The sequence below is a fragment of the Rhodnius prolixus genome, unplaced genomic scaffold, assembly GCF_049639745.1.
Source record: "Rhodnius prolixus isolate KJV_2025 unplaced genomic scaffold, Rpr scaffold_30, whole genome shotgun sequence".
Taxonomy (NCBI): domain Eukaryota; kingdom Metazoa; phylum Arthropoda; class Insecta; order Hemiptera; family Reduviidae; genus Rhodnius; species Rhodnius prolixus.
Genome location: NW_027411638.1, coordinates 751,080 through 763,720, shown reverse-complemented (window position 1 = coordinate 763,720; position 12,641 = coordinate 751,080). Strand labels below are relative to the sequence as shown.

General features: G+C 33.4%; 1 protein-coding gene across 1 annotated transcript; it reads right to left on the bottom strand.

Moving 5' to 3' along the window:
• Positions 1 to 5,699: 5,699 nt before the first annotated feature.
• LOC141462299 (V-type proton ATPase 16 kDa proteolipid subunit c) lies at positions 5,700 to 11,051 on the bottom strand. Its single transcript, XM_074144029.1, has 3 exons — positions 10,822 to 11,051; positions 8,126 to 8,315; positions 5,700 to 6,517 (listed from the first exon to the last, which is right to left on the bottom strand). Exons 1-3 carry the CDS (start codon positions 10,898 to 10,900, stop codon positions 6,313 to 6,315), a joined length of 474 nt encoding a protein of 157 aa, XP_074000130.1. The 5' UTR covers positions 10,901 to 11,051; the 3' UTR covers positions 5,700 to 6,312.
• Positions 11,052 to 12,641: the final 1,590 nt, after the last annotated feature.

Below are 12,641 nucleotides of genomic sequence, written 5' to 3'. Positions count from 1 at the left end.
GTAAAAGATTCAACGTTGTAAAAATTTTAAATTTAAGCCAGTAAAAGTTGACAAGGGTAGAAAAAACTTACAATAACTGAAAGTCCATGATTTTTTTTTATAATTTATTTTATTTATTTAAATGTATTTTTTTAATCACTAAGTACACATATATTTACACAATAAAATTCACAAAAATGATAATGTTTCATTTTTTAAATTTATTTATAATGCGAAGGTATCTGGCAAATATATATTTAAAGTATATGTATATATATTTTCTTTTGTTTTACATTATTTATTTAAGGAGCATTTACACTTTATTAATTTAAAACGGTTTCAGTGAGACCATGAATTATTGGAAACCCTTTAAAAGATCGGCTAAACTCATACCTTATCCCAACTAAAAAATGACAAAATAAAATTCAAAACACAAACTAAGTGATTTACACACATATTAACAAATATATATATTTTTGAATTTTTTTTAAACATTACTAATACTTCACTATTTTATTTTTCTTGTTAATTAAAGGCGCATCAGATGTTTCATGACTGGCGCCAGTGGCCTACTCAGTACACGTGTTCACTGGCCTTAAAACAACATTGTCCGATTACCGGTGTGCTGCAAAAAAGGCTTCAAAAGAAGAGAAAAATATAAAATACTGGGCGCGCACTTGCAAGATTTGGAGTGGTGTCGTGTGAATCAAAGAGGCAGTCAACAACTTTTTACTATGGTTCTTGTCTTACCTCTGACAACCGTAGGAAGGAGGTTTGGTGGACTAAGTCTCAGCAGAAAGGAGCTAATGGGAACCTCGGCCGGCAGTGGGCTGAGACTGCCAAATGAGGCTGGCCTGACACCATTACACATCTACATCCAGGACGTACGGACTATCCACAAGTCTACACTGTCGCATATGCCAATTTTTTGGCGGAATTCGCCTGACCCCTTAAAGATGAAACGTCTGAAAAAACTTCCTTTATATCAAACAGATCAAAATGGACCCATTGGCCAACTGTATCTACGAGTGATTCCGTTTGGAGAGGTTGACATCGTACCAACATGTCTGGTCCCTAGAACGACTCCTCTCCCCACCAAAAATTAAAAATAATAAAAAGGACGTTACAACTGAATGAGAGTTCACAGCCATAACATGAAACCTTACATAACGCTTGTGAGCCTGGAAATAGAACTCCAGCAGTCAGACTCAACCGCTGTTGGCAAACCAAAAATACTTAAAAAAGAAATTATGTAATCCGTCACAGAGATTCAAGGCTATTGTAGTTCAAGCAATGTCTTGAAAATATGCCTTAGTGTAATGCGTTAATTATAAAAAATGAAGCCCTTTATTCAGAGAGTAAAAAGGACTAATCTGCAGACGCGAATGATAATCAACTTGACCGGTGGCAAGTAGCAAAGTCTGTTCCATACGCCACTTGCCAAATACAAATCACTGCTACTTAAGAGCGCGCTACTAAAAATATAGTTTATTAGTATTAAATTTATACATTATCACTCTTTCACCACACCATTGAATGCCTCGCCTGGCCTACAAGGGCAGCGCTGCCTCAGATTCGACGGCAGGGACCTTCAGCCTTGCGAGCCGAGCGCGCTACCATGAAATTATTGTGAGAACCTCAATTCACGCGATTATTGTACTTCATATTTTTAAATAACCAAAATTTCTTATTTTATTTACTTAATCATTGTGGCATCTTTCAAAGGCCATCTGTTGATAATATATTAGAATACTCTAAAAATTTCAATTTACGTTTAATTACTATTAATATCATCATTAAGTATGGATTATGTTTTTTGTTTTTTTTTTTTAAATTAATAAAACAAATATTTCAACAAACAAAAACAATTTTTTATAGTACGAAAATTACGTAATTTATTATATTACTATTTAATTTTAATTTATTTTTTACAATTAATTACATACAAAATTACATACATGTGAACACTTTAAACAATCTCCATCTAATTCATGAAGGAATTTTTTTTTATCTATTTTTGTATTTGATAGATTATAGAGAAACCAAAAAACAAAATTGCTAAGATCAAGTTTGCAACTTTTCCTACAAATGTGTAGGCCATCTTCAACAAAAATTCAACTTAAGCGCGTGAATGTTTGGTCACTAACTGCAGGTCCAACCCCTTCTGATATGTGCTGGTCAACAAACAGACATGAGTTCTCTCGTTACAGCCAACGCTTTCAACCACCACTGAATTGTTGTTTCTCTTAGAAAGTGTAAAACCTAAGGGCGTTCTGGTAGAACTGGAACCATCCTCCAGTTGTTAGTTAACTCCAGGAACTTCTGGGATCCTAGAGAGGAAGTTGTGGGCGGTCAGAAGTTCATATTAGAGTATCTTAAGAGCTCAGAGGGCCAAAAAGCTAAAGTAAGCTTTGTTGGCTGTCCGCAATATGTATTGGAAGGCCACCCATCAAAAATCATGTTTGATCGCAATTGTTAAGTGGTCTGAACACTCCTTCACGAACGGTAAATTTCGGAACAGTACATTTTTAGTTTTTTGTCATTAATTTTAACCATCAAAGCATGCTCATTTGTTTGATTCAATTCTTGCCCTGTTTCTCGATAGTTATATCCAACTTCATTAGAGCTTCACGTATTAAAATATGTTTATTTATATTACCCCAAAGCTACAGCACGCTAAATGACTCTGAACCAAATCTCGAAAAATTTTATTTCAAAAAAATAAGACAGAAACTGGGATTAGCATTATAAAAAACTAGGGCAGCTTATGAATGGACAAAATCAATAGGATTTAAATTTGTATATAGTTGCTGCAGAAAGAGCTTTTGGCTGGGCAGATAATCGTGGACTTGCCAATATCCCAGAACTTCCCAGAGATTATTAGAAGCTTTAAGAAGGACGGTAACATTACCTCCACTGAATAGGAGTGCTATAATTCCCTATAACCAATAGGCAGGTCATCACCCTTTCGAAGGGTAAAAGCGTATTGAAATGTTTGGATAAATTAATAGAAATGTCTCAGCATAGCAAAAAAATGTACAGGTGTAACCTTCACCACAAATAAGGTTATTAAATATAATGTAGACGCTGGATCGCATTGCTGAAGATGGAACTCCTTTGGCTTTCCAGATTCTTTGCCCCAAAACCTCGTTTAGGGAATCACAAATTCGAGAAAAACAGAAAGCTTTTTCTTATTTTAAATTATTCCCTTTACTATTCCAAAATTCACGCACTCACACACGAAAAAATACTAATGGAATGTGTATAAGATTTTGGTTTTGCTGGATCCCGATTGTCTTTTTTAAGCAATTATTTAAAGAAAAAAAGGATTTGAAGTAGGAAAGATTTTTTTTTTTTAATCCGAACGAGATGGCTTCTTACACTTCATGTTTATAAACAGTATATCAAAATTAGTTTTATTAATAACCTTTCGTTTTAATTATTGAAACAAAAATAATAAAATAAATTAAATAATAACGACATGAAATGGGGGTTTCGTCACAATTATTTCATTTAATTTCCTTTTTTAATTTATCAATACGATATTTTTTTTGTGTGTGTTTTTGTGTAACTTGTCTGATCCATAATTTCTGGAGACTATCTTGAGAGATTTTATCCGTTATAGTAAGGGTTTGATTTGTTACATGTTACATCTACCTTAGAAAGAGATTATATTGGGTTCGTCAGGCATACTTTAGAGAAATTCGGATGTACACTTGAAAAACGAAAACAGCAGAAGTAACGCACGATGAGGCCTGCTCGAAACAAAAAAAGTAGCTCTAAAAGGCTTTTAGACGCATACTGTGTTCAGATGGAAGTTTTAATTGGTTAGTGAATTACCTTAAGGAACTGAAGTCCCTGTTGAAAGGCACCAATCAAAGAAGTTACAAGTACCGACGAAGAGGCCAAGGACAACCTGCAAATATTACTAGTCCCTTGAACCTTAAGAAATGACCACGACTCTGACTCTTAAACTAACTCTTGCCTGGAGGGTTTGGCAATAAAAATCGCGTAATCCTACTTCCTTTATCTAAATTGAACTAAAAATGAGGAGGGTCACTGGCCTTTGGTTAGCTACAAGCAATGCCTTCTTCTCAGAAAACATCTACATAAAATGGATCTACTTTCAGGACCAGTTTTGTAGTTAATGTAGAAGCTAGCGAAGAAGGTGAAACTCAACTTCTCTTTTTGGCGTGCGCTCACAGATGACTTTAAAACAAGATTCTTGCAATTTGGAACGGAATTCGTGTTCGGAATTCGCTTCTCGCCTCAGCTCTGGCATTCTTGAAATGATCAGGTTTGGATGAGACCATATTTTTGCTAAATGGAAGCCGTATTACATACAAACGTCCGAACCAACGACGTCAAGAGGAAAAGGTGATATTCTGTTGTTGCAGCAACTATTACTGCAGCAAACTCGCGGAGTGACAGTTTGTGAAAAATTGTTTCTGAGCAATGTCACTAGCCATCGATTCGCCGAGCATTGTGTAATTTTAGTTTCTCGTAGCCCCCTCATCGCGTTTGGAAGATCTGGTTTTGTAAAAAATTAAAATTGGGGGACTGGTAGTTGTTAAAAAAAGTTTTTTTGTCGGTCTAAGCTGATAAGAACAGACACTGCACTTTGATCTTAACCAAAATGTCGAGAAGCGATGCGCAACGCAAAAATGTTGAGTAAATAATGAACCCACCCTAGTGGTCCACGTCAGAAAAAAGCAAGACTGTGTCTATAATGATCGATGTAAGTAGGTAAAGTAATGCCTATTTTTTCCAGGCTGGTTTAAAATCCAACAACTAATTAGGCGTCGTGGACGGAGGCGGATAGCAAAAAAACTTTACTGTAAATTTCTCTTTTTAACCATTAAATCAAATCCAAGGCCTGACTGGGAATTGAACCCAGTATATATTAGCTTTGCGGGTCTCGTTTCTAACTACTCAGCCACAGTGGCGCCTGATGTGTATAATAAAACCAGACAAAATAATTCCTCATAAAAGTAATCGGTAAAAAAGAATAGGCGCAAGAATATTTAAGTGGAGGACCAAGGAAGACCGAATGGTAGGATGAGACCAGGACAAGCTCACGAAGAGAGGGGTTAAGAGAAAAATAAAAAAAATCTGAATCCGTTAAGCCAATTAGTGGCTCAGTAGTCTAGCGGCGGATTAATCAGGCCAAGCACACCACGGTATGTAGAACAGTCGAAAAAACTTCAAAGCCACTATTACGATGAACTGCAAACTTACGAAACTAGTGTGCATTAGAATTGTAATAATAATTTGCAATCTATACAGGTCATTGGTAACTTACCATTGTGCCAATTTTATTTCATCTACAGTTAAGAGCAAGCAGCTTTATAAATTGAAACTAAAAAAAAAAAAAGATCAAAAACTAAATTGACAAACCCAATTTCACTCTGATAGAACTTGAAACTAAATCGGTCAAAATAAACGACAACAAGCATCGCTATAACGGATAAAAGTCAATAATAATAATAGTAAACAACATTACCATTTTTTTTTTTAAACAGAAAACAAAAAACAACAAATGGGTGCAAGAATTCTTGTTTAATTCATCCACTAAAAGTATCTATTCATTAACTTTCTTTTTTAAACAATAAATACAGACCATCCCTTTAAAATATACATTCAAAATTTAACGATTTAATTTCTTTTTAATCATTAAATTGAAAAAAAATCATTACACTTTTGCACAATACTACCAATAATTTTTTTTATTCCATCATGCAACCATATTTTTATTAAATAAATTCACAGTATTTATTTTAAATATTCCTGTTCCACGAATAACAATGAATATATATAAATACAAATATTATTTTGTTTTTACTAAGAAGGATTACTTTTTCCTTTTTTTTTTTAATTTTATTTTTTTGCGGAAGCCACCATATTCGAAAAGTATTTTAATGATCATATTTGTGGGTAAAATTATTGATGCTTCCCAGAAAAGTGCCGAAAAAACTTATAATTGTGTTTTATTTTCAATGATTTTTAGTCAGCTAAATTTCTGGAATTAAAAAAAGAATGTGACATAAAAAATACGACCCGTAAAGTTTAGGCAGAAAAAAGAGGCGAAAAGAGAATGAAATAGAAAGAAAAAACTTTTAGGTACAGTACATTGGTTAGTTTTGGGGAGAGTGTATTTATTATGAAGGAACTAAATTTGTTTATAACTACCACATTTTTTATTCAGGGATGTCTTAAAATTAGTTTTTTCTTTTTTGGAAAAGGATATTCCGGAGTTCTTAACTTTTTTGTTTTTGTTTTGGGTACTAGAGTCCTTTTTATAATAATTTGGGGTGACTCTGTTGGTAAAGGTTTTTACTTTGAATACAGATAGATAGCTACAATTAGGCCGTAAAGACCGAGTACTTCCGCAAAGATAAGTATAAGAATCATTCCTACGAAAAGACGAGGCTGTTGTGCGGTCCCCCTGACTCCAGCGTCGCCAACGATTCCAATAGCAAATCCAGCAGCTAGTCCAGAGAATCCAACAGCCAGACCGGCTCCCAAATGCATGAAACCTCTGTAAAAATAGAATAAAATTTGAAGTAGAACATAAAACTTTCTCTTACTGCAATAGTTGCAATCCTATAACAATTATTGCAAAACAAATAACAACCATAAGTGGTAGGATTGTAGTTAATGGCATAGGATCCAACAGGGCGACAAAGCTGATTGCATTCTAAATGTTTTCTATAAGGAAGCATAAAAATTTACGTCATTTTTAACAATTCCTAGTGCATATCTTGCCGAAAATTAAAAAATATGATTTGAATGTGTTATCTGTTCAGAGGTGTTTATATAACTTTTACTGCAACTATTCGAGAGAGTCTAGGTATAATAAAGACGTGTACATTCCAGTTAACATCTTAAGTTAGCAAGATAGTCACAGAATTTCAGCTGGAGTAATCAAATAATCATCTGGCTGCTGAGATAATAAAAAAGGTTTACTTCCAAATTCAATATATTCCGTCATCCATGCGGCCCTAGGCTTATGAAGTATTACGAGGTTGTCTCAAAACTGTTTGAGCTTTCTGACACTCTGACTGATGCCTGGACATTCGGGCATTCATTCAGGACATTGACGTACTGATGCCGTAGGTCGCCTGTTAAGTCAGGAAAGGGACTGATGAAGTTCATCATTAGCTACTCGCCTAGGTGGCTCGTTGTTAAAGCCAACAAAGCTAGTCTGCTACTCAGATTAACTACACCTCCTTAAGAGCCATTGTAAGCGTAAGGCCATGCATCGCACGGACCTGGCTACGGATAGCCTTCGAGTTTGCTTCAGGAAGTGTCTAATACAGTACTACACCTTTTTATGGCAATGTGAAAAGTTGCATGTCTAGTGCGCCAGCTCTTAGTTGCATGTCTAGTGCGCCAGCTCTTCGGAAAAGAAATTCTTATTCCTTCAAACTTAATTCAGGAGCGTCTCGGACCCTAACCTAAGAAGAATATAATTGGTGCTTTTATAATGGAGTTAGTAGTTCTTTAAGCCATGTTAGCGTAGGCTAACTGGCTTTTCAAAGTTAAGCAAGAGATAAGAGCTCATTAGGCACAATTTCCTCGCCGGTTACGCACTCCAATAAAATAATTTTATCTATAGAGCAAAGCGGTGTAACTTTTTGTGATTTTTCAGAAATTACTGGAATGAAATCTTACTTCGACTAATCTATTGCAACCTTCAGAACCTTAAAGCATCCCCCACAACTGTAAAATGAGTTTATATTATCGGGGATAAATGTTTGAAATAAAAACATTAGGCACTGAATTTGAGAAAACTAAAAAATTTGTAAGTACTTTTTCTTGTTGCTTTCTCTTACTGCTAGGTAACTGGGTAGGCTGGGGACCCACACGTGGCATAGAACCTATGCCTTAGGATAATACTACTGGGTAAAACATTATCGTGCGTATCGAACATAGATACAACTTACATAAGGCCTACCACTTTAGATTGAAATTTTGAAGTTCAGTTTTGTATATATGATTCTAGAAGAGTTCTGGGAAAGCAGTGGAGTCATACTTCCTTCAACCGTATCTTTGTATTATTTGCACATTATCTTTTTAGAACAAATTCTTTGTAAGAAAATACGAATCGATAATAAAGATTTTTTTTGTTTTATTTAAAACTTACTTGAATAGAGAATAATTTTCGTAACTCTCAAGACTTCCAGCTATGAGTACTGCAACCACTAGGCCGTAAATAGCAATAATACCGGCCATGACCACGGGGATGATGGATTTCATAATCAATTCGGGCCTCATTACAGACATCGCCGCGATTCCTGTGCCAGACTTCGCTGTGCCATAGGCTGCTCCAAGTGCTGCAAAATATAAAACTTGACTTAATTACATGGCACATTGTGTAAAATATAAAATAAGTAAACTATGCTTCAGTTGGCTAGAGAAAAGACGAACACATCGGGCGCTAAATTTAGCGGTTCATATACTAAAAAATTTGAATGGTCTTCTCTACTAGGCTCATATACAGCAGAATTTCAAAATAAGCTAATTAAATGGTTCAACTACATTTTAAATTCAACATAAAATAAACTGAAAAGCTGTACTAAACTTGCTTACTAGGTTAATAGAAGTGCAACAGGAGAATAAACTGGTAATCTTGCTGTATATGTAGCTCACAACTGACTGAACAAATCAACCCCCTGAATTCTGTATATTAATACCAATAAACTTGAAAAACGTTGCTACAATAGAAATTGGGAATCATGAAGAAGGTATTTTAAGATGCAAGAAGGTTGGTTCTTGAAAGTTATGCTGGGTGAGTGGAAGGTATTTCTAAAAATACCTGTTTAAAAAATATTCAATTCTAAAATATTCAAAACAGGTGACTTTCAGTTTTATTGTATAATTAACACAGGTCATTACTTAAAATCATCAGGTGTGTGGTTACTGGCATCTGGAACTTTCTTTGGTCTGGCCTCCGGACCGTGTTCTCCTGATCACTTTCCATCAATGTACGTATTACGGTTAATAGCTTAGGAGCCGTCAGAAAGTGAAAAATCTAAAATCTACCTGCCTAGATCTAAACCGGGATATTCGACTTGCGAGACCAGTGCTACTACTCGCTTTTGTGAAACTTAGTATTTTTTACCTCCAGTTATTACTGTTATAACTCAACATGTATTCCATTACTTTTCCACCAAGTTGCTGTGGTGTTCGTGAAAAGCTCATCTAAATTTCCTTAACAACAGAACTAACAGTCCAATTAAAATGCTGGTATTATAAATTTGGCTTATGAATACCTACAATAAATTAATTTTTTTCCACTATCATGCCATGAAATTGTCATCAACCAGTCTTCAAGAAAACTGTTTCATTGTAACAGCCAAAATAAATTTTAGATATGCCCAGATTAACGAAATATTATTTTAGTAACAAGTTTAATGGATAATTGATTTGATTTCTACGTTTCAGAACTTAGTTTTCTTACTAGTCTCATAAAAACGTTAACAAACGCTCCTTGAATAAGTAAATATGAGGAAAAACTAACCATGAATGGTAAATGAAATACTGTACAAATACAAGATGATTTTTCAGAAATGATATAAGAATAATTTTTTGTTTCCTTTATCTTACTGCTGGAAAACATTGTAGGAAGTTTCGAACAGATTTTGGGATTCCCTAAATAAAAAAAAGAAAAGATTTTACAATTACCCGCTAGACTGGAAAGATTTGAGTTTGGTCAAAATTAACCTCAGTTACCCCTTTTATTTTACGGAAGAGTTCTTTTCCATTTATAGATATATAGACCTTCTTCCAAACAAGCTTAAACGCTTTCCAATAATTCAAATATCAGGTGTATATGTGTATAATTATATATTTTTTTTTAAACTTGGAAGAATGTTGAAAAACTTTTTGAAGTTTTTACTTCTCGAGGATTGCAGTAAGAGATAGCCGTGGCAATGTTCTGCAATTTAATTAAAAAAATATATATGTAGAAGTAAACGGATGGTATCAGTTTATAATCATATTTTCAAATTGGACCACACCCACCCCACCAAAAAAATTCAAAAAATTTGAACATTTCACATGTGAAGTACAAAAATGATTTCCGGCTATTATGTTATTAAAACAAAAACATATATTTTATTTCAAAAAATCTGATACATGAAATACTATTAGGCAAATTCTGAACGAATAAGAACTTTTAATCTTAAAAACAAGTAAATAAAACCTATCATAAGTAAATAATAATAATTTCATACAATAATTACACTGAAGAGAAATAATTAGACGAATTCTCTTAATAAACCGTAGAGAAAATTAAGTAAAACTCGAAAAGTTTTGAGTGGAAGTGTATTGAAAAGTGGGCGGGTCCCCTCAGTCAGAGCATATGTTTTAAAACTTTTTTCTGCTTAAAATTTCATACTTTACAATTCCTATAATTAAAAATAATGGATTTCAATAATTTAAAATATAATCAAGAAAATGTTTAAGAAACTTAAGCAGGGTATTATTCTGACGAAAAGAAATTATTCAGCTTTTCTGTCTCCTTACAACTTGAAACATCAAGTTAACATACAAGAAGTATTATTTAATTTTTAACAATACGTTTCACCTTTTAAATATTGATTTTAAACTAGACTTCTATAAATGCTTTAAAAAAAAAAAATATGGGTTAATGTACCGAAATGCTTAAGGTTAAACCATTTGAAAATAGGCTACCATGAAAACTAAGATTTCTTAATAGGTTTTAGATTGAATATTACTAAATAATCCAATAAATAAGAAATAAAAGAAGTTAATCTCAAATAAATGTTCATCATATTATGAACTTAAAGAATGATCAATACAGTAAAGTGTACATACCACTGAAAATCATGGCTGAAGCTGCTCCCATTACACCAAAAAATGGGCTGTAAATTGGATTGGTACTTGGTGCGGCCATAATTATTGATTATGAAAATAGAAAATTTTCTCTAGTTATAATTATTTACACAAATTAACCTAAGTCCTCTCTGGACAGTTTCTAGAACTAGAATGTAATGTGCGAACTCAAAGAACTCACTGCCGCTGAGAAGGGGAACTAGGTAGATATGATCATGTGATTGAGGGTTAGCCTTGGAGTATGTAGAATCTCTATGGTAAATTCTGATTGGTTAAGTCCATTTTACGTACAACTTCAACGGCCAATCACCGAGCAACTTCTATATTTCAAAGCTTTTACGTCACACAGTTTAGCTCCTTGATCCACCCATTTGTATTTTTTTTAGCCTTCGATATAGAAATAAAATATATGATTTAAACAAATATTTGAAGAACTATAAAATATTTAAATGAAATTTAAATTAATAAATTGTACCATAAATGTTACATAAACATTACATTCAAGATCTTCTCTAATATTAAATTTACAATTACTAAGGACATGTTAGCAATAAGTATTAACTAAGCAAATTAGTATTGTGAATTATTTTATTTTCACTCTTTCCTTAAAACAAAACAAATCGAATTTTCTACAAAGCTATTTCGAAACCTTTTGATCAAGTAGAATGCACTTCTCGTACTAGCAATAAAATCGATAGTACTCAGCCCCCCTCATATAATTTACAATTTCTCAATCACATTTCTTGCAAACAGCATTTTTTGTTAATTTTCTTATTATTGGTTAGAGAAGTGATACGATCATGTAACCATTTGGAAACCGAGTTTTCACTGAAACTCCGTATTTTGAATTATTCTGTTAACTTGCAATATCTTTTTAGTGAATGTCCAATGTCCACCAAAATAGTAGCATAAGAAGTAATTAGTCTCATATAAAAGCCAGCAAATAATCTTTAATTATTATTTATTTTTGTTATCCTGCAGATTTTAATTGAATCTTTTCACTAGAAATATCAATTTAAAGTCTCGATTCCGGAAAAACTGAATCCACAGTAAAAAAAAACAGAATGTTCAGATTTAGCTTAGGTAAACAAAAGACGCAACAATAAGGTTTCGACCAAAATCGGTCAACCGCAAATATAACATTACTATTTAAATTTTTTAGTATTTTCTCAAAAATGGTTGCTAAGTTTTTTTTCAACTTAGAGCACTTATGTTACTTATGTACAGTATGTACCAAAAGTCCCATTACCCCCCCCCCCATCTAACTGTTTGCTATATGATGGATTGTGTTCCTGGACGTAGAATCCTTAAGAGGTCAGACTTTAATGTGACTCAAAAGTTACAAGTTTGAAAAAGATTTGTCAGAACTTGAAGAATAGTAGTAAGAGAAAGTCATGTGAATTATTGGTAAGTTTTTTTTTTAAATCTAGAAATTCATTTTTTTTTAATTAATAAAATAGTAATTTTGAATAATTAATGAAATCAAAATTAAATAAGCTGATTGATTTAAATAAATGTAAAATGGTTTTTAGATAATTAATTATTAACTATTATTATTAGGGGGTGAATTTGATAGCCTGTTTAGTGCCCCCGCGTAATCAAACAGTGCACCAATCTAAATAGGTAAGCCATCGGACGGTCTCAGGAAGTAGGAGTTTAACCGCGTTCAGAACTCTGAAGGCGCACAAGGCAAGTGTAGAGGCCTAAAGGAGCCAATCCTTCCATTACTCTAGGGGACTGTGGGCCAATCCCCCACATCTCCGAAATCAAACAGATTACAAGAAACAGAAAAAGGAAAACAG

What these genes read in the sequence shown, in the direction of transcription:
- LOC141462299 (XM_074144029.1), bottom strand. Translation starts at nt 10,900, where the DNA reads ATGGCCGCACCAAGTACCAATCCAATTTACAGCCCATTTTTTGGTGTA. An exon ending in TTCAGCCATGATTTTCAGTG is followed by an intron (nt 8,316 to 10,821) that starts GTATGTACACTT and finishes TATATTTTGCAG; the next exon opens with CACTTGGAGCAGCCTATGGC. An exon ending in GAAAATTATTCTCTATTCAA is followed by an intron (nt 6,518 to 8,125) that starts GTAAGTTTTAAA and finishes CTATTTTTACAG; the next exon opens with AGGTTTCATGCATTTGGGAG.